General features: G+C 31.6%; 1 protein-coding gene and 1 long non-coding RNA gene across 4 annotated transcripts in view; both read right to left on the reverse strand.

Annotated features, from left to right (window-relative positions):
- The window catches only part of trx (histone lysine N-methyltransferase trithorax), a 215579-nt gene that overhangs the window by 73993 nt on the left and 118135 nt on the right, over window positions 1-23451 (reverse strand). For all 3 annotated transcript variants that reach the window (XR_015041387.1, XM_085817559.1, XM_085817560.1), the window contains one exon: window positions 19500-19658. Coding sequence is in view for 2 of the 3 variants with exons in the window: in XM_085817559.1 (XP_085673685.1) it covers window positions 19500-19658 (159 nt within the window). In the remaining variant the exon portion in view is untranslated. The remainder of the gene's footprint in view (window positions 1-19499; window positions 19659-23451) is intronic.
- LOC146997389 (uncharacterized) lies at window positions 230-5433 on the reverse strand. Its single transcript, XR_015041030.1, has 3 exons — window positions 5321-5433; window positions 2808-2897; window positions 230-393 (listed from the first exon to the last, which is right to left on the reverse strand). It is a non-coding gene; the product is annotated as an uncharacterized LOC146997389 (long non-coding RNA).

Raw genomic sequence — 23451 nt, forward strand, 5'->3', positions numbered from 1 at the left:
GGTAATTTACCAGATAAAATTACTTAATGGGGAATACAGAAAAATATCTAACCACTTACCTTTGTGACTTCATCTGCAGAGAGACTAAAAAAGTAGTTCAGCTAAATCTGCTATAATAAATATGTATAATAATGCTAAATTATGCAATATCTATTAGTATGACAAATTTTTGTAAAGCTATTTATTTGGATGAAAAATAAACACATTCAGAAATTTATGGCACTATATTATGATTAACAGAGGAAAAACACTTTTCAAAATTCAAAATAGTTTTTATTAATCAAATTTATCACATTTTATTTGAATTCATGAAAAACAATCTTATATCCATGTATTCTTATGTATATAAGAACTCTTGATAAATTGGATCTCTGTCATTGCCTTTCACAGCACCTAAAATAAGAAAACACTCACAATTACTATATGTGAATATAATTCATAATTAAATTTAAACAAATGACTATTAGAATGCAAATTAAAGGAAGCATTTAAAATATTTTAACATTTAGCACCTATAAACAGAGTAGCAATTATTTGATTTTTCGATTATAGTAAAATAAACATGGGGGATGCCTTTTAAAATTTTTTATGTTAGAAAATAAACTCAAACCACCAGCTGAACATATGAGCAGTTTTATCAATCAGCCACTGGTAGGTAACCTGGATACTGAATCAACATATAAAGTTGCTAAGATAAAGAGAGAAACAAAATTATGATAATCACATCTTACCTATTCATAAAACTATTTTAAATTTAATGTGTAGGCAAGTCCAAAAAGAGTGAGAATGAATTTATTTTGCAACACAAAGTAAAGTCTTGCAGGAGCAAAAAAAAACTTGTCTCATGAGATTGGCAAGTAAAAAATAATTAACTGCATCTGGCAACATTTATCTGACAACTCATAAGTAATTGTTAGCTACGTGCAGAAAATAAAATCTGATCATGTTAATGCAATTTTAAACTTTTGAATTTAACCACAGAAATTTACCAAAGAAGTACTTGTAACAGTAGTAAATGAAGATGTGGCTAATCTTTACTGTATGGTACACTTTGGTTTCTGTCTGAAAAAAAATTGCAAAGTGGTATTGGTTGTTTGTGAAATGTGGAAGCCCATTGCGTCGAATAAGTTTTTCGGTAACCCTAATGTTGATAATGTTGGTAAAAGTAGCCTTTGGGGGGGGGGGAAACTTTTTTTTGTCAATAAAAAGGAGTTATTTCTGCAAATATTGCCAATGTGTTCTGATAAATATTGTTTTGGGCTACTTTTTTTAATAGTAAACCTTTTGTACGGACCCAGGTTTTTGGTTCTTACCATTCTTTTCAATTGCTGTGTTTGGTTGCACGGAAGTGGTATGGTCTTGTATTTTGAACATGCTATTTATTATTTTGGTGTGGGTACCATCGTTTGAGTATGTCTGAGGTGACTAAGAGACGAAAAATTTAATTGAATTGCTTACCTGGAGGATGGTGGTGGGAAGCCTAAACATACGCATGTGAAAAAAAAGGTATGTTAAAAAAATGACGTTTCATTAATTTTTTTGTCTCTGTGTGTTAATTTTTGTTAGAAGATTTGTTGTTTAATGTTTTTATGTTAGGAAATATGTATTTTTGGTAACTTATTCCTCTCTGTTTGTGTATTTTTGGTAGTCTGTGTGTTAAGACAGTGGCGAACTTTTTCTGGTAACTATGATATTTTTAACTTTTTGATTTTCTTAAAGTGAAAATAGATCAATGTGTACATGGACAAAGTTAAGGCAGTGCACAATGCCCAGTTTGTGCAGTTCTCTGTTTTAATAGGTCGATGTGTACATGGACACAGAGTTTGTGTATGTCTTTGACTTCTTATTTTGGTAAGTAAAAATATGTATAAAGTAAAAATTTGGTAATTTAGACAGTAAAAAGTGCTTGTGTTGTTTTTATTTGTTAGAGGTATGAAATAAATATACTTCTAGATTTTAATTTTTTCTTTTCTTGTTTTACATTTGGATTACCTATCAAAAAGTAAGGAATTTTGATATTATTACAATATCGGAGTTAAAATAACAATTATTGGACATGTTAAAGTAATGAAAATTTTAAATTAGGTTAAAAAGTAACCCTTAATGTGGCATATTTTTGAATTAAACTCTATCAACATTAAAAACAACAAAATGTCCCTCTTTATTAAGGACTTTGATTAACTCATTTTAAATACGGAGCTATGAATGAATTTTTTCCCTTGCATGTTATAATAACTGAAATAAAATTACTCTGATACAGTCAAAATTCCTAAATGCAAGTACATAAAATTTACTTTAGCAATTTAAAGAGATGAGACACACTGAACACATGAATAAATTTCTATCAAAGAATAATTTATTAAATTTGGCCCATTCCATAGTAAACTTTAACCATTAGATTACATTATTACACCATGTTATCAGTTTGAAAAGCAAGTCATATGCCAGATCTTGGATGTAAAAGAAATGCACAAAATAATATACAGATTATTGAAAAATGATGTATACCAACGTTTATAGATATGATTAAATGTAACAGAAAATTTACAGTCACAACCACATTTTTAAGTGAAATGTATTATTTTAACATTTTACGATATTTAAGGTATGGCATTAAATGCAACATTATGTGCCTGGACATAAGTTAGTAAATTAAAAAAAAATAATAATCAAAGAATGAATGTCATGAAAAATTTCAAAAACAAGCAGAATTTAAGTTAGAAGACCTTTAGACACTTATGATAAATAAATTTGAGAATTCTTCACCCAAAATTAAATTATAATTAACTAAAACCAGTTTGACTGACCTTCTACAAAATCCTTCAGCTGCAATTTTTTCTAGCTTGAAAACCAAATTCTTCTCCACATGGTAATAACATCTCAACCAGTTGAAATTCCTGCAGAAAGTTTGATAACACAGTAATAGAATAGAAAAATTAACACAAAAGTATAGAACATCACTTAAACTTAACATTATTACAAATTTTGGTGCTTTCTGACTATCTGCAAAGCTGTGAAAATTGGCAAAATGGTTAGTTTATGGTTCATATCTACTGCTCTGTTCACAAGTAGTAATTCAAATAAGCACTTTATAAGAAACAAGAAATTTTAGGATGCACACACACAAAAAAATATATATTGGGTCAATATTCACATATTTTTCATCGAATGGAATACTATTCAGAAATAAAGATTAAATATAAAGCATGTAAATATAAATACATGTGTGTGGTATGCATATTCATAGTTTGCTATTATCGTGTGCATACTCTTGCTGTTTTAGCTTAAGTTGAAGCTGTGAGGGTAGATGATAAGAAAGTATCAGAATTTTTCATGTATAAGAAAAGATTGCCCTGACAATAGTATCTCAATTGTTTAGCACTGACATTTACATAGCGCATTAGAAATATATAGTAATATATGTATAATAAAAAGATAATTGCATATTATTAATTCATTTTTTTAAATGCCAAACTTTAACAATTCTTTCACTAATTAAACAGAATTCTTTCACATGAACATCTAAAATCCATTCTTAACTAAAGAATAAATAATAAAACCATGTAAATTTCTTATCAAGCCCATCATTTCCGAAATGTCTACTTCTGAAAGTTCCCAGCATTTCTCAATATATTATTAAACTAAGCATCAATGATCGTCATGTTCGCTAATGTGGCAATATCTTTCACACTTCTTTGTTACCACAAGTAACAAGTAGGCTTCAATAAATCTTTAACTGTTACATGCTACTTTTGTCTAAAATTTGTACAAATAATAAAATTAAATGAGCTCTTTATAATATGCTCAAAGAAATAATTTTGTATGAAAATTTGTATGTTATATATTGGCCTGATTAATGATTCAAGAAATAATTCAGGTTTTCAAAGTGCTTCCAATAATTCAAATTTCAGCTTGTGTCAATATAAAATCTATAACACAAAGATAAGCAAATTTCCTTATGAACAATGCATTTTAACATTATTCAATCACACAGTACTGATTGCTTCAATAAACATTACTGTAACTGTGTCATTTAAAAGACTGTAATGTTTTAATTATTTCCTTAATTAAAACATTACAGTCTTTTCCTCCTTCTAACACCAAAAGAAAACCCAGATAAGAAGAGAAGGGGGAGAAACTTTAATATTGACATTTCTAAAATGATATAAACATTAATCATTTAGTACAGTTTGTTATTTCAGGCAAAAAGAATTCACTTTTCTGGATAGCATTTGTATTTCCATCTCACTTTCAATGAAACATTAAGAGAAATGCATATAATTTAAACACCAGTTTATTTTATTTATCAGACAGATTATGTCAACTCGAGAAAACCTATCAGTAAAATTCGGTAGCAATAATTCTGAATGTTAGGCAACTTGCAAGATTCAACAAAAATTATCAATACTTTTATTATAATGACAATACTACAGTAACATGAACATAAAATTAAACTGCATATAACTATAAAATAAGCCAGCATATAATAATGGTGCATTGGTTTCTAAAACAATAGGCTCGATGAAAAAATACATGTATTATGGTAGCTATTCATATTCTTCAGCTTTCCTAATATTCTCATGTTCACTTTACATAACTAAAGTATCTAAAATACAATAAAAATGCAAACAATATTTAAGAGAAAATGTTAAAAGCAATCATAAGCATTTGATTGAATGACCATATTTTGTCTTCCTGCAAGTCGAATCTTAAAATGATATGCAGTTTGAAAAATGCTTAATCATTTTATAAAATATTCAAAAAAGATTAAAAAAAGGTACTGTTCTGTTATCAGGACCGGGTTCAGAAATGTATTTATGTATGCTTGTATATTTGTATGTGTGTGTGTCTACATTCAAACATCTATGCACATACTTACGAATACAGGTTCATACATTTCCGATTCTGGTCCCAATAACAGAACAGTAGCCCCCAAAAAACTTGAATTACAAACTAGATTAAGATAATGTTTCAACCATACATATTTTGGACAAAACAATGCAAACTCTTATTTTTATACAATTGTTCAAACTATTTAACATAAATTTATTGCTGCAATAAAATAATAAGCAATCTGATCACACATATTATTTTGAAACTGAATGCATAAACTAGACTAAAAAAAATTCAGTCATAAACATTTGGATAGCAGGGCAAATTAGATATTTGAAAAGACAGCCAGCCATTGAGATACACGTAAATTCACGACAGAATGGTAACAATTCATACAGCTGTGAAACATTTAACTGTCAAAATGACATAAATAACATAAATTCGAAAAGCAAAAAAGTAAACATACAAGTATTGCAACTGAACTTACCTTTCATGCAACAAAAAATATCCATACAAGTTAACCTCATGGCGCAGCCATTTTGGATTTCGTTTCAAATCAGACAGATGTTTACGGATTTGCGGAAGAATATGAGGAACTAGTAGTTTGCCGGATACAATGTGCAATGACGCGAAAGAATATAGTTCTGTAGAACTTCCTACATTATTCCATAATAAACAGAACTATTTCCTAATTTTTTCTTTATCTAATTAATTAATTAATAGGGAAATAGTTAAATAATGCCAAATTCATTTTTAATGAAATGTAAAATTTTGCATGTATGGGACGACCACCTTCCATCCAATATTTCTGAGAATATAAACAAATTTTGGAATCTGAGAGTATCAGTAAATAAATATATAGAATATCGCCTCTCAAACGACCACTTCTGAAAGTGACCAATAGTTCTGAGATTATAAATAAATATTGATATTAAGCATTATTTCTATAAATCGACCATCTCTATATAAGACCAAAGTTTCTAGAATCTTGGATAGTCATCAGAGATGTATCTTTACTGCGAAATTATCGCACGACTGTAATTCAATATCAATAACAGATCGCGCGATTGAAAAACATTTTCTGTCCTGTAATTAGAGGGAAAAAAATTTCCTTATGAGGTATTTCTCCCGCTTTCCTAGCGTGCCTTCGTGGTGTAATAGTTCTGCACGCTGGGCCGGTATTTCAGAGGTCCGTGGTTCGATTCACGGCGAAGGCGATTGCTAATTTTTCATCTCTACGGCTTTCCCAAAAAATCCTAATGTCTCTACAGTGCCGCCCGAACTAAAAAGGTGTTGGATGAGGTATATCCACACCCAGGATTTAGTGATTGGATCCCCTTAAAAAAAAGTCGGCCTTTAAAAAGAGAAGTAATATAAGGTATTTCCTCCGCTTTCCTAGCGTGTCTTCGGCCCACCAGCGGCCGAGCGGTAAAGTCGCTGAACCCTGGTAGTGTGATCCGAGGTTCGAATCCCGCGAACGGGCTGTCTGCATAGGTGTTTTCGTGGTTTTCCCCATGTGTAACGTGTATACGAGCCAGTTTCCCTTAGAAAGTCCTCCACGAAGACATCCCTCCCCTTAGGCAGATAGCCCTAGTGTGCTTTGCCATAATTGCCACACCACCACCACACCTAGCGTGTCTTCGTGGTGTAGTGGTTCTGCACACTGGGCCGATATTCCAGAGGTCCGTCCTTCGATTCCCGGCAAAGGCAGTTGATAATTTTTCATGTTTCCTGCTTCCAAAAAAATACCTAATGTCTCTATACCCAAATTAAAAAAAAAAAAAAAAATCGTTTCTGTAATTAAATATATATATATCTAATTTTACCTATATTTGTAGTAGGGTTTGTAATCTGTAAGTAATTATACATGTAATTTATTCATTTTTTATAAAAAAAAATATATGTTATTTAGAATTTTGCAAATATTCTAGAAAATGCTAATCCATTGAAAAAAATCTTTTCCATGACTAAATAAATTTTTAAAAACGTCAGAAAAAATAGCAGTTAAAATTAATAACAAAATAACAAGAATAAATTATCAATCATATCAATATTTTTAATGTACAGCATTTAGAAACAACTTAGTAAAATACATATGAAAAATAAAATAATGTGCAAGTTTCAGATGTGCAATGTCAAAAAATTAAAACTGGTAAATTTGAGAACAAATATCCTCAAAATATTTGACAACGAAAGTCCTCCGGACAATGCAGAATGAATGTCCTCAGGATGTGAAATAGGTGAACTCCTCAGGACATCTGAGAATCAACATCTTCACGACATCCTGTCATATCCCGGGACATAGCGACTTAAATAAGACATCCTCAGGATGTTAAATTACGATCTCCTCAGGACATCTGAGAATCAACATCCTTAGGACATCCTAAGTATGTCCCGGGATATTGCGACTTAAATAGGACATCCTGAGGATGTTTTGTGCTATGGGGGATAGGTACTGTTGTTTTATCACAATGTGAGAAACTTACATACATTTATACAGATTCTTCTTTATTTAATTTCTGTAACTATAAGACAGGCAATAATATATGGTGGCAAAGATTTGAAAACAGATACAGCCTTTTAAAGTTTTCGATGCAAAATGCCAAAATAAAATTAATAGTCCTTCAGGGCAAATTGTCCCTTTGGACTTAAAAAAAAAAAAAAAAAAAAAAAAAAAATGTTGATTTTGAGGGCAAACAGGTTCTTTTTCATCAAGAGCAAAGAAATTTGGAAGACTGGAAAGCAGTGGGCATAACGGTCCTGTTTATACCGTAAGAAAAAAAGCAATCAGGAAGGAAGGACTATCTGTCAGCAAAATCAGTTATGAAAATTGAAAAATAAACAGAATTTTAAAAGCATTAGGAAGGACTGGATTAAACTTAAAGTCATTAACTAAACAAGCTAAATCTTTGTGAATGTGAACAGGTTCAAGAAAGTATAATTCACCAATGGAAGAAGCTTTTTGGATAATTTTTGCACACCCAAAATCGAAAGTATGATTAAATTCCCAACTACAATTAGCTATCGAAGACTTGATAATTTCGCCTTTTCGGGCATAAGATTCCTGTTTCTTGAAACAAAACTTCAACGCTCTTTTAGTTTGGCCAATATATCTCAAATCATACTCATACAATATTCTATAAATTGCCCAAGAATTAAAGTCAGAAATTGAATCTTTTAAGAAATGGACGATGGGTTTTATTGATAGATGAGAAAATGACTTGAAATTGAACTTCTGGTGAATTTGTGCAATTTTATAACCAACAGAAGGATGAAATGGAAGTATGACAAGGCTATTAATGTTATTTCTAACAGCGGAATATCTTCTTTGATGGCAAGTTGAAAGTTTTTTAAAAGCTTTATCAATGACCATGGCAGAAAATCCTTGGTCAATGGTATATGATCTCAAATAATTGAGTTCATTAGCAAGCAATAGCTCTGAGGAACAAACTTTGACAGAATGAAATACATAATAGCAAAAAGAAGCCATTTTTCGCTTAGTCAGAAGACATGACTTAGCATGAGGTGGTAAACAAACAGAAAAGGGTTTACAGAAAACAGTACTGAAATCAGATTCATGGTGAATTATAAGAATATCAAGGAACTGAAGGATTAGTATCAAAAGTAAACTGGATGGCAGGATCAATCAAATTTGTAACAAATAAAATCTGAGATAAATCTTATTCATTACCATCAAAAAGCACAAAAGTGGTATCTACGGAGTAAATCCAGAAATGAAAAGCTTCTCAAATAGTTTGACCTTAAAATAGTGCACGTAATTGTCAGCAAATACACGGCTCAGAGAATAGCGAATCCTTCAATTTGGCGAAAATATTCATTTTGGGAAACAAAGTGGTTTTGACTCAAAGACACTTCAATAACAGAAATTAACTCTTGAATTTTTGTATGTGTGAAATTGAATTCGTGTAGCATAGCTTCAAGACATTTTAGTGCCCGTTCAACTGGAATATTAGTAAACAGTGATTCAACATCAAAAGAAACCATAATGGAAAGCAGGGGTAAAATATCTTTTACATTTATCGATGTTTTCAAATGAATTTTCTACAGAGTGAATATTATTAGAAAATAAAGGAGAAAAATCTGGAAACTAAATATTTGGCCAAAGGATATCATGCCATTCCTAAGTTGGAAACTATAAATTGAAAAGGAATACCAACTCGGAGGAGAGCATTAAACCTAGCACAGCTGGCAATAGGTGTTGGAACTTTTCATAGTATAGAGGGCGCTGTTGCGCCAAAAGAATTCTGTGTTTTTTACATTATGTAACTGTGGTTCGCCATTGCGATGTATGTGTATTGCTGTGATATATTTTGGTGCTTTCATTAAATATAAATGAGATATTGTCATGAATTTTTTGTATCCAAATCAAGATCAAATTTACCACTGATGCAAATTCGTCGAAACAAAATTAGCGTTCGAACAAGAATCGTCAAGTTATTACTAGCCTTTCGAACTAAGCATTAGTATCGTTAATCGCTTCGTAACATGTGGTGCTGTCGCCGGGAATTATCGTAATGGTGGGGTGAGTAAATAGTTTTGTTGAAAATTTGGTTGAATAGAATATTTTGTACTTGTTGAAGTAGTAGCGTTGTTTGATGTTGTTTGGTAAAAATTTACAACTTTAGGTTTCGCATTTACTGAATATTTGCATTGGTATTTGCAAGTAAGAAAATGTTGTGCTTTCTTAGAATTAGAATTTGTTGTTAATGCTTGAAGTGTGATTTGTTGTTGAAAATTACAGTTTGTTTTCTTAGAATTCTAGAATTAGAATTTATTGTTAAAGTATTTGAGGGGTAAAATTTGTTGCTAGAAACTGTGAAAATGGCTAAATTGTTAAAGCTTCGAACTAAGCGTGACACACATCGTGAACAAACTTTAAAGTTAGTAGAAAAAATAAACATATATTTGAATGAATCAGATATTGATATAGATGTATGTGATTCATATTTAGAACAGTTGAATAGTAAAATTGAAATTATTAACATACTAAATAGTGACATTGATGAATTGTTGAAAGAAGAACAAGAAATTAAGGATGAAATTAACACAGTAGATGAATATAACGAAAAAATAATACCAGTTAAAGTAAAGTTGCAAAACAAAATTAAATCAATTGGAAAAGTTCCATATCAGTTAGGTGAACAAACAGTAAATCCAGAAAATGTTCACGTAGAAAATAAAACTTTACGAAACAGAACTAAACTTCCTAAACTTTCGCTTCCTCGATTCTATGGTGAGCCTTCAGAATATTTAGATTTTTGGAATCAGTTTGAGAATTCTGTACATAATAATTCTAATTTAACTGAGGTTGACAAATTTTGCTATTTAAAGTCGTTATTAGGTGGTAAAGCCTTAGCTAGCCTTAAAGGATTCTCAATTACTCCAGAGAATTATAAACAGGCTATTAAATTAATTTCTGAAACATTTGGCCAAAGAGACATTTTAATAAATGCTCACTTGTCAAATTTATTAAATCTAGCACCTGTAAAAAATGCTTCTCACACTCAGGCTCTTCGTAACTTTTATTTTGAAGCCCAAACTCAAATTAGATGTTTAGAGGAATTAAATGTCAAATCGGAAACATACACAACAATACTGATTAACATAATACTAAAAAATCTACCAGTAGAATTGACTCTTGAATTTTCGAAGCAAAATATAAATAATTGTCATGATTTACAGGAATTGATGAAGTTTTTACATAATGCTATTAGTGCAAGAGAAAAGGCATTCCGTATTAGTTCTAATAATGTATCTTCATATAATAATTTTCAGTCTAACCAACACAAACAAAACAATTTTCGAAATCAGAAACGAAACTTCCCTCTGAGTCGCAATAATCAACACGCGTCAGTAACAGAATTTATGGCGAAAACTTCCGAAGTTTGTTTATTCAGCGGTCAAGGTCACTGTAAGACTGAATGTGAAAACATGACTGTACAGCAAAAAAGGGATAAATTAATTAAGGAAAAGAGATGTCTGTTATGTTGTAACACAAACTGTTTTGTGAAAAAATGTAATGCTAAACAGTGTTCATTCTGCTTTGGTAGACACGCCAAAGCTATTTGTTTTAAATTTGAAAATTCTAGCAAGTGTAAATCTAATTCAAAACCGGAAGAAGAAAAACCAAAGGAATTGGAAATTCAGTTGTAAATGATAGGAATGTGATTTTATTGCAGTGTGTTAGGACAGAAATTGTTGGTCGTAAGTCGTCAGGTACAGTTATTGCAATGTTTGATAACGGTAGTGAGAAGAGTTTTATTAAAAGAAATGTTTCTATGAAGTTGGGATTAAAATGTCTAGGGTCAGAAACATTAAAGATTTATTCATTCGGAGCAAAGGATCCTACGTTGCAAACATGTCGCAGAGTTGAAGTGAGATTGTGAAATGTTTTAGATGGAAAAGAAGTCGTAATACAGGCGTTGGAAACAGATGAAATTTTGAGGGCTGCGATTAATTTGCCGAATAAGCATACAAGAGCTGAAATGGAAGCCAAGGGATTAACTTTAACGTGGGGTTGTAATCAAGCGTCAGATGATAACGAAATTTCCTTGTTAATAGGTATAGATTTTTATTGGAAGTTGACAAAAGGTTTTGAAAGGTTAAATACGTCTTTGGTAGCTGTAAACACAGAACTTGGATGGTCCTTGCAGGGAAATTGTGGTGATATGAGTAAAATGGCTGCTGTAAACTTAGTTTTAGGTGATCAAAGCACTGTATCAGCTGAACTCAGGTGTTTCTGGGAACTGGAAAGTTTAGGCATTAAAAACAAGGAAGCTGAGTGTTCGACTTTAGTGGAACAGGAGATACTTGATAAATTTAATAATTCTGTTGAGTTCGTAGATGGAAGGTATTGTGTAAAGTTGCCGTGGAAACCAGGTATGCAGGAGAAATTAGCAAATAATAGAGAAGTGGCTCGGAAACGTTTCGATGGTCTGGTTAGGAGATTTAGAAATGATACAGCTTTTTATGAGGATTACAAAAAGGTAATTGGTGATTATCGTAAGGAAGGTATCATTGAGAATTCGTCGTAAGATACTGAAGTGTCATATTCTGAGCAATCATTCTACTTACCCCACCACGCTGTCATTTGCGAGGACAAATCTACTAGTCGACTTCGAATCGTGTTTGATGGTTCTTCTCATGAAAGAGGACAACTTTCAATTAATGATTGTTTATTTAAAGGACTAAACTTGTATCCAAATCTATTTGAAATGATTTTAAAGTTTCGACAAAATACAATCGCCTTCACAGCGGATATAAAGCAAGCGTATCTACAAATTTTGATCGATCCTAGTGATAGAAAATTTACTAGATTCTTCTGGACTGATGATATCGGTTCTAATTCATATCAAGAAATGAACTTTAGTAGAGTTTTTTTTGGACTAACACCAAGTCCATATTTATTAGCTGCAACTCTGAAATATCATTTTGATAAATGTAAACAAGAATTTCCTGATACTTGCAAATTACTATCAGAATGGTTTTATGTCGACAATTTGATTGGAGGCGAAGAAGACTTGCAAGCGGCTTTGAAAATTACGACTGAAAGTGTAGAAATTCTCAAAAGATGCGGCATGATATTACGAAAATGGAAAACCAATTCCATGAAACTGCGTAAACTGTGGAAAGATGCTGAGTTCGACATCGCTGAGGAAAGGAGCTCAAGTATGGGACTTGATTCACCATCCAAGGTGTTGGGTCTAGTTTGGGATCCAGATGCGGACAGTATATCTTTTAACGTAAAAGAATTATCAAAGTTTGTCAAGAACGGAACTGCTTCGAAAAGGTTTATTCTTCGAGTAGTGGGTCATATTTATGATCCTATCGGATTTCTTGGGCCTTTCATCATAAAGCTGAAGTGCATTCTACAGGAACTGTGGAGTCATGACATAGACTGGGATGATAAACTTCCATCGTCACTGGATCACAAGTGGCAGTTGTGGTGCAGTGAAATCGAACACTTGGAAGATCTCCAGACTCCTAGATGTTATTTTTCAAATTTGAACTGTAAATTTATTTCATTCGAAATTCATTCTTTTTCAGATTCATCTCTTTTAGCCTATGGAACTGCATTGTATTTAAGAGCTATATCTGAATATGGGAGGATAAATATCAGTTTTATTTGTTCTAAAAGTCGTGTACCTCCTCTGAAAGGTCTTACATTACCAAGACTGGAATTAATGGGAGCTTTATTGCCCGCAAGATTAGTCCATCAAGTAAGTAAATGTCTTAAATTTAATACTTCTAGTTATTTTTGGACCGACTCGATGATTACATTATGTTGGATTAAGGGACAAGCTAGTAAATACAAAACTTTCGTAAAAAATAGAATAGAAGAAATTCAATCTTTATCAGATACCAATAATTGGGCTCATTGCCCTGGTAAGGATAACCCTGCAGATATCTTGTCCAGAGGAATTTCTGCAGCAAATTTAGCTACAAACCATCTTTGGTGGCAAGGTCCACCATGGCTAAGCCGATCACCTGAATACTGGCCTACTGAAAGAGAGAACTTAAAATCTACAGACGTAGACTTAGAGCTAAAAAAAGAATTTGAAAGTACAGTGCAAAATAACTGTTTGGTAGAAAATTCGAAATTTATTTTAGATTTAAGGAAATATAGTTGTTTGTTAAAGGTACTAAGAGTAACTGCACTAGTTAAACAGTTTTTTTAATAAACTTCAAAAACGACAAACGATTGCAGGTCCCCTCACAGCAGAAGAACTTCAAAATGCTGAAATAGACTGGATAAAACATGAGCAAAACATAGAGTTCAACTTAGAATTACGGAACCTTAAAAATGGTAAATCGATTCCTAAAATCTCACCACTTTCAAATTTAGCCCCATTTCTCGACAGTTGTGGTGTATTGCGCATAAAAGGAAGGTTAGAACAAGGAGCGTTTACAAAGGATGAAGCTCATTCTATACTTCTTCCTAAGCACTCTAAATTTACAGAGTTAATTATTATTCGAGAACATAATAAAATTTTTCATGGTGGAGTTACATTTACGCTAGCCAAAATTAGGTCTAGATTTTGGATTCCACAAGGTAGACAAATTATAAAAAGAGTATTAGGTAACTGCCTAATTTGTCGAAAGTATAAGTTGAAACCAGCTAAACAAATAACTAGTCAACTACCTAAAAGTAGAATTACTGAAAACCCTCCTTTTACTGTAACTGGTGTAGATTTCACTAGCCAATTTTAATAAAATCAGGAAAGGATGTGCCTCAAAAGGCTTACATAACATTATTTACATGCAGTGTTACTAGAGCTGTGCACATAGAATTAATCACAAATATGTCAACAAAAAATTTTACTTTGTCATTAAGGAGATTTTTAGCTAGGAGAGGAAATTGTAAAGTTATCATTTCTGACAATGCTAAGAGCTTTAGAGCCACTAATGAAATTCTTAAAGAATTAGCAAAAATTATAATAGATTCTAAATTGAAAGATTTCATATCAATAAACGGCATAACTTCGCAATATATTGCGCGTCACGCGCCTTGGTGGGGTGGTTTTTACGAAAGGCTTATGAAAAGTATCAAAGATCCTTTGAGAAAGGTTCTCGGAAGGGCTCTTCTTAACTTTGAGGAAATGATGACTATTCTATCAGAAATTGAGTTAGTTTTAAATAAATAATTTAATAAAATTTAAATAAATAATTTAATAAAATTAATAAATTTTAAATAAATAATTAAATAAAATAAATAAATAATTTAATAAAATTTAAAAAAAATTAATTAATTTAATAAAATTGAGTTAGTTTTAAATCATAGACCTCTTACTTATGTCCATAATGAAATAAAAGAGCCAGAAGCTCTTACACCTGCCCATTTCTTGTTTCCAGGGCAAGAAAATATTTCTTATCCTGTACATTTCGTCGACCTTTTCAGGAATGAACCATTGAACAGGCAGACTTTGACTAGGAGAAAACTGTATCAAACTAATCTTTTGAATCAAATTTGGAAAAAGTGGAAGGAGAATTATCTCCTCAAATTACGGTCTGCGCATACTTTTCTAAATCCACCTCCTGAAAGGAATCTTAAAAAGGGTGAGGTTGTATTGCTGGAGGGGTCGACGAAATCAAAATTTTTATGGCCTATTGGAATTATAGAAGAAGTTTATAAAGGTAGGGATGGGTATGTGCGTTCATGTTTGATTCGTACTTCTCAAGGACTTTATCGAAGACCCGTCCAATTAATCTATCCTTTTGAAGTTTAAAGTTATATATATATATATGTTTGTTTTATGTATTGCATTAAATTTGCAATGTAGTTTTCAGTATTAATTTGTGCATATTGATTTTTGATTATATCTAAATATATTATTGATATGTAAATTTAATGTGCTCTTAAAAGAGCACAGGTAAGAGCACAGGTGGGGTGTGTTGGAACTTTTCATAGTATAGAGGGCGCTGTTGCGCCAAAAGAATTCTGTGTTTTTTACATTATGTAACTGTGGTTCGCCATTGCGATGTATGTGTATTGCTGTGATATATTTTGGTGCTTTTATTAAATATAAATGAAAGATATTGTCATGAATTTTTTGTATCCAAATCAAGATCAAATTTACCACTGATGCAAATTCGTCGAAACAAAATTAGCATTCGAACAAGAAACGTCAAGTTATTACAAGCCTTTCAAACTACGCATTAGTATCGTTAATCGCTTCGTAACAATAGGTGCAATAAGTGATTTTAAAACCGTGTTGGGAGTATATGTGAAGATTTAACAGCTCTTTTGACTTTCATGAGGTCACAAGTTGAAAGATCTTTAAGGATCGAGTAGTATGGACCTTCATTTATATGCTTGTTTGTCTATTACAATAATCTGTCCATCCTTATCAGCTTTAGAAATTATAATGTTAGTATTAGAATGAATTTCATGTAAGGCCTCCGTTACCTTTTGGTTGAGATTCAAAATCAATGATTTGTTATTAAAATTCATGTTATGAATAATTAAGTAGCGGGTTGTAACCTTTGCATTTCTGAAATTTTAGAGAATTTAAAAGCCTTTTTTTAATAAGGGTGATGATTTAAGGAACAAAGACATTAAATAGAATAAATATTTTATTCATTCTGTTCTCATTTTTGTGAATAAGCATTTTATTTTGCTTGATCTAAAAAGAAGAAGAAATCTGAGAAACTGGAATTTTATTTAAAACCATGTAAAAATATAGAATTGTGAATGAAGTGATATGGGGCAATTTTAAATAACTTCTAAAATTTTTAAGTCCCCCTTCACACAAGTTTCATTCAAAAGTTTTCTCTTTAATTAAAAGTATCATTACTGTATTCAAGAAGTTTTTTAATGCCTCAAGTTTCTTCCTTTGAATTTTTGTTTATTTATAAGTATCATTAATGTATTCAAGAAGTTTTTTTATGCCTCAGGTTTCTTCCTTTGAATTCTTACCAGAATGTTACAGTATGAAAGATCTCTCAACATAATTACAACGCACAATCATGATAATTAAAGATTCAGTATTTAACCTTAACGGGCAAACTACATAAATTTACATTTTACCATGCTGAAATCCTAGGATGGACCACAAAGAATTACATTTTTGCTTGAATTCTTATTACTCTGCAATAGTTTTTCATTTTTATATGTATTGGGTTTATTTCTTGTTACCATTATATGTAAGTACTATCTACTGATTCAACCAACTAGAAGAACTCCAAAAATAGATCCACTATGTTAATTGTTTGGACACATGAAGCAGCATATCCTTAAGCAAAGTGTTGGGAAAGAAAAGAAAAATATCCTTAAAAATACCATGCAAAAAAATCTGCAGCTAAATGAACAAAAAGAAGCAAAACAAGATATAAATGTCAATTCTGTCTTTTTTCACTTCACAAGGATGAATGTTTTACAAAATATCATACTCATAAGAAACAGTACAACATTAATAAATAAATTTGTAAAATATCATCAAACAGAGTGTTGATTTAATAAAACAGCAATGTTTCAAAACCATACATACATTTGTATTTAATTCTTCAAAAATGCCTGGAAAGCAAGAAAGACAGAGAAAACACAAATATATATAAAGTTATAGCTCAGCTTTGAGTTTTCTTGATATCTGGAATGTATGCAATACTATATTGACAGCACATCATGTTGCCATGTTATGCTCATATTGCATTTGAATGAAAATATTATAGTTTTTATACTTCAAGGCATAACCTCAGTGAAATCAGATACGATATTTACTACAATTAACTAAATAAATACAAAGAATCATGGGAGAGGGAAGAGAAATACTAGGTCTATAGTAAAAGAATGCACATGTTTCATACACTCATTAAGTTAGAATAAGGTCCTATTTGGATACAGGATAATTAAATGGGTATGTAAACAAGTACAGTTTATAAATTCATATGCAGTAAGAAATTTATTTTTTTTTTTCCTATGAAAAAGTATATGAGTCACAAAAATTTATTTAAAAAGAAATTAATATAGTTAGTTATGATTTTATGAGTCTACACAAAACTATCATACAAATAATTACCTATAAATAACTTAATATAACAATTAGACCTGTGGTGTTCATTAAGGAAGTCTGTTTAAGGGTTACTTTTAAATTTCTGTTTCATATAGTTCATATGTTCTGTTTCAAATTGCGAGTTTCATATAGTATACTGAACAATTCCTCATTGGTAGCATAATACCATATATTCGTTTCTCCTGGTTTTAATGGTACAGTTAACTTCTCTCCATCATTAATTTTTAAAATGTCAAAACGTTTTAATCATCTGTGATTCAAAGATGTGTTGCACTTAGTTTTAGCAGAAACCACTTCAGAAAGTATTTTAGAGTACTTTTCTTGAGAAAAATAAAAACAATTGTCTTCTCGTTTACCCGTAATTAATGCTTTTAACTTTTCAAGAAAACAATCACAATTCACTGCAGTATTCATTTAGTATAAATTAGGGTATTGGGAAAAAAAAATTAGAAAATATTGCTTGCACCATCAAACCTTGCATAAAACTGACTCCCACCAGAACAAAGGATTCGGCGGGAAACAGCCAGTCGCTTCTTTGTCTACTCTCTCTTTTTGACCTACACCAGAGCATATCTGTAATTGTCAACATCCACTGGTGAGGGTCTGAATGTACAAGATTGTAATGCAATATTCGATCTTTCACCGACATATTTGGTGAATGCTGATATTCTTCAATTTTGGTTTTTCATGGTATCATATAGATATATGTCATCATGGGTGCAATATACACCCAACTTTCAGACAATGGATGATATACAAAAGTAAGTTGCAGTATGCTAGTTGGAAGCAAATGGATAAGTGTGACACATTCAAATGATAGTCTAGAGGACTGTCAAATGGTTTTGGTTGGATAAGTTCCAAATTAGCTACTTCATCATTACGTAAAGAATGGAAAGGTGGAAATATTCAAATTAAAATGCAGAATTAAGGACTATAGCAAATTTAAGTTACAATTTTGTTTTACATACTTTTATCTCACATTTATACAGGAAAGTAAATTAAGGAAAGTTGTTTTCAGAAAAATCATCTTATTATAAAGAGATGCTGGATTAATTTTGAAATGATGTAGTTGAAAGGATTTGGAATGCTGATACACTGTTGTGTTACTGTGTAGGATATTTGAAATATTCTGCTTTAAGTTTTGAAGTACTCAAATGCTGTCCTTTAAGACTTACAAAATCACTTTAATGATTCAGGCATATTTTCCCCTTCTTTTACTATATATACACTGGCTTGAATTTATCCCATAAGTGAGGATTTGAAAAGCTGCCTGAAACATTATGCAGACGACATGTTGATGAAAAATTTTGAATTTCAGAAGAAAATAAACCAGTTGTTTTGCAGATATGCTATACATAAAGTCTACTTTAAGACAGGGATTTACCAAGGCAGATGATATCCTTGTCAACTGCATGTAATAAAGTAGCAACATTTAGTACGTAGATGTTGATGATACTTAGAAATATATTAAGTCCTGTAGATGCGATAAGATGCATTCGCAGTACATTTAAATATTCAATTTTATTTTTATTTAACATTTGCGGTCACAACACATTAATCAAACTGACATTTATATTTTTGATATCACTGCAGTAAGAAGAGATCAATGCATCAGCAGTATAGGAGGCAGAGAAGCAAAAGCAAAGCATGTTGTGTTCAGAACAAAATCTTAATTCAGATATATCTTGAAATAATGCAGTCCAGAGAGGTTTATTACAAGCAATTACGATCTTTAGAACATAAAGGGGAAATACCAATATTCAAAAGAATTAAGGGGCTATTGCAAATTTAAATAGGAATTTTGATTTACATAATTTTTTTATCTTACACACAACAAAGGTTTAGAAATTTCAAAACTAAGATTATAAATTTGTTGCATAGTACATTGAAAAATTACTTAAATTATGATAATTAAATTAAAGTTGCTGGTTAACAGTCTAACAGGAATAAACATAAAAAACAAACAAAAATGAAGCAATTTTGTTTTTCCTGTTAGACTGTTAATCATCAATTTTAATTTAATTATTATATCCTGGTTATTTATTATATATTTACATATGCAGTATAATTCTCTTAATATGAAAAAAAGTATAGCCGAAAAATACAGAAAATATAAGATGACTAAAAACATTTTACCCTTTCATCAACATAATCTTTGTGCAGTGCACAGAATACTTTTCTGTCTTCCTGTAACACAGCTTCGTCCTTTCTAGCACAATAGAAATGGTAGTTAGCTGGACAACCTCTAACACAACATCCAACAGTAGCTCCAAGTTGGTTGCAAAATTCACAGTGCTATAAATAATTTTTGTATTACTGCAATTTTAGATAATAGAGACAAGAATTAATTTATGACACTTACGAAAATTACTGAACTACTGGCTATAAATATTTACATCATTACAGCATTTCCATTAGCATACCTATATTTTGATGAAATCATAAACAGTTTAAAGGAAAAAAGTGAAATGATGATGAAAATGTGCAATAAGTGGATAATTTCGTAAAAACTAAAATTACACACAAACATGGGGGTGTGAACCCTGAAACTACTAAGCTGAAAAACAAAGATGCATGGAATCATTAAGTACTTTTATGTGATACAAGTTATGAAATACACGTATATAAGCTGTTAAAATAATTACAGCAGCTTTATTTCTAAGAGAAACTGACTAATGCTTGCATTATACAAGGGTAAAAATTGTAAATACCCGTTAAAAAAGGGGAAAGGCAGGACAAAATGCCCATTTTCTTTCTATTTGCATTCTAAAAAAGTCGCAGAGACTAATGTTGGCTTCTTGGCAGTCAGTGCAAGTAATTAATCATGCAAAGCATGTAGAAATATTATGAAAAGTTTAAAGACTTAAACACATGCAGCATTACCATTTTACCTTAGTTGACATCATTTCTGATACTACATGATTATTTTCATAACTTTCAAGAGTACTTCATGAATAATTTTCCTTTCCATTACACATTTTCAAAGTTGAGTTACATATGCATCTTGTGAATGTGAAAAGGTGCGACGATTGCTTTAAACATCGGGACTACATATTTTCTGAGTACTGGCTAATGAATTCTGCAATCATTTAGGAAATGAATCTAGATTTGGGATTTTTAACTCGATTATATCCACATTCAAATGCAGGAACTGGCATAAATTATTGAAGCTAATTCAGACAACTCAAAAAAGATGCCTCCATACAAAATTTAATCAAAAGCCACAGAACTTTATCTATTCACTATTCTTCAAATGAATAGCTAAACTTAAAACACATTTTATATAACCTCTTGGTATAAATTCAAGGCTATCTCATACTATCTTCTCCTCAACTTAGGACAATACGCTCACCTCCACTTGCTGTCCATGTTTGCTCTGCTTACTGACCGCATGATGCTTCGGTCCCCCCTTTTTCCATCTCCTCCATTCCCTCTGGAATACCATGCGCCGATAGAACTATGTGATGCACCCATGAGGCAAATTTGAATGAGCCGGAAAAAACACACTGTGTGGAAGTACGGCAAAAAATAATCAGTCAGTCAGTCACTATCTTATATTCCAAATACAGAAAATTATCACTTCAGTTTGTGTGCTAAGCTCCTCACTAATTCCCACCAAATTGACTGCAGGCACCATATGTGACAGAATGCATGGGTTAAGCTGTTTTACCTTTTCTCACTCATTAGATACAAATGGTGATGAAAATTTTGTATTACAAATTCTCATTTCATAGTAATTTTCCTGAGTACCAAATAGAGGAAAATTATTGTCAAACCTTACTAAAACAAAACTGGCTTATAATGAACTCCTGGAAAGAACGAGTGAATCTTTTGGTCCCATCCAGTTTCTTATACATTTAACATTATTTTATACTGTTAAGCGAACCCTCAAGACTATAAAAATCGGATTTAATGAACTGTATGGACATCTTTGATTCAAACTTGTTTTGTATTTTCCAAGAATTTCTGCAACTTTTAGCAAGAAAAGTACTAACCTTCATAATCCTACAGGTTTGGAATATTAGGATTTGCCGTAAAGGAAGTTACATTACTTTACTTTCACCCCTACTTTCTCCTCTATTTTAAACAAACACTATCATAACACTCAACTTTAGGGAGAATGTGGATACAATAAGCATATCTTAGGACGTCATAGAGTGTACATGACTATCGAACCAAAAGGTGAGAATATTCTCTCATTTCAATGAAATTCTTCAAATGAACTGTCAAACAGAACTCTACTTAAGGCTGACAGTACGATAGAAATTTTGGTTATTCAAGGAAAGAGGATGCAGTGAATCTTAGCTTGCAGGTTTACAACTAATTCTTAAAAATTTTTTATATTTATCAATTTGTTTTGAGCATAAATGTTTTACAGTTCTAAGCTCTGAATAAAGGTTTTCCATTCTTTAGGTCTTTCACAAGACATATTCTTTTAACGGTTACAGAATCTTTGCGTTGCAGTTGTACATATCTTGAGAGAATGATTGAGGTCTCAATGGACATTAAGAAACATTTGTGACAAATTACAGTACAAAGTCCATAATCCGGAATGATCTATAATCCGGACCTCAAAGCCACAAACTTTTTTTTTTATTAATGCTTTACACATACGCATTTAATGCATAACAGACGGTATAAGCTAGGCTAAAATTATTACTGATTCTAAGGCATTTCAGTTAATGTTGCAGATTGCACTCTTACTTAATCTTCTAATTGGATCTGGCTTATTATTTTTTGCAGACTGTTAGAGCAATTTTATAAAAATTAAGCTTGAACTTTCTCAGACTAATTCAGAAGTCAAACTTTCTATTATGTCAAAAAGAGTTTCCAATTCTGGAGCTGCCAAAGGATCTACAAAGCAAAAGCATGTTTCGATCTCCATCAAACAAAAAGTGGAATTGTTGCAAAAAATGGATAAAGGCATATTGTCTCAAAATTATGCGAGGACTATTACATTGGAAAGGCAACTGTATATGACATAAGCAAAAAGAAAAAGGAACTTTTGGAATTTTTTGTGGATTCCAACACCCCACTTGCAATGAATAACAGAAAAAGAGTTTGTTATGCTAAAAGTGACGTTAATGACAAAATGGTGATTGAATGAGTCAGACAGCATCGCAGCAAGGGTGTGCCATTGATGAGTCCAATGCTAATAGCTCAAGCCAAAATATTTCATGAAGAAATTAAACACTGAGTGCACATATTCAACAGGTTGGTTAACCAAATTTAAAAATCGCCATGGTATAACACAATTACAAATTTCAGGTGAAAAAGCTTCAGCTCATACTGAAGCTGCTGAACAATTTGCAGATGAATTCATTGAACTCATTACTAGTGAACAATTATCTCCAGAACAAATTTACAACGCTGATGAAACTGGTCTTTTCTGGCAATATGTACCACGATATACCTTGGCAAACTCTACAGAAAAGGCTCAAACTGGTGTCAAAGATTCCAAAGCGAGACTAACAATTTTAGCGTGTGCAAATGCTGGAATGCACAAGTGGAAACTTTTTGTAATCGGAAAACATGCACGACCTCGAGCATTTAAAGGAGTAACGATTTTCCCTGTTTTATATCGCGCAAATAAAACAGCATGGATGACACAAGCATTGATGAATGATTGGTTTGAAAATCATTTTATAACCCAAGGCTCGGTGATATTTGAATTTAGTTGGTTTACATGACTCAAAAATAGTCCTGATTGTTGACAACTGTTTGGCGCATACTTCACTTAAAGTGTAAATATGACTTATTGTAACCCCTTTTCTGCATCATCTCTCCTCCTCAAAATAATTCTAACTTTTACATGAGTTTTAGTTTTTATTTTAAAGGGTTATAGGAATTATTTCTACTTCGTTTTGACTGCCACTGTTTGTATTAAGAACGGAATGTTCCAGCCTAATTAAGATGCAAAAACAAAATTCGAAGTTATGTCATCTGGAAAGCAGAGTTGTGCTAACAGCTGATTGGCTGCCGTGAGATGACGTCATGTCTACTTCATGTATAAATATCTCGCATCGCTCTGGCTTACTCCTTCTTGTTCTTGCTTCCATTGCTCCTGGTGTGCTGTTCCAGCTTTCAT

This window comes from Stegodyphus dumicola, chromosome 5, assembly GCF_044657685.1.
Source record: "Stegodyphus dumicola isolate Sdum_Otavi_A_Nest chromosome 5, ASM4465768v1".
Lineage (NCBI taxonomy): Eukaryota > Metazoa > Arthropoda > Arachnida > Araneae > Eresidae > Stegodyphus > Stegodyphus dumicola.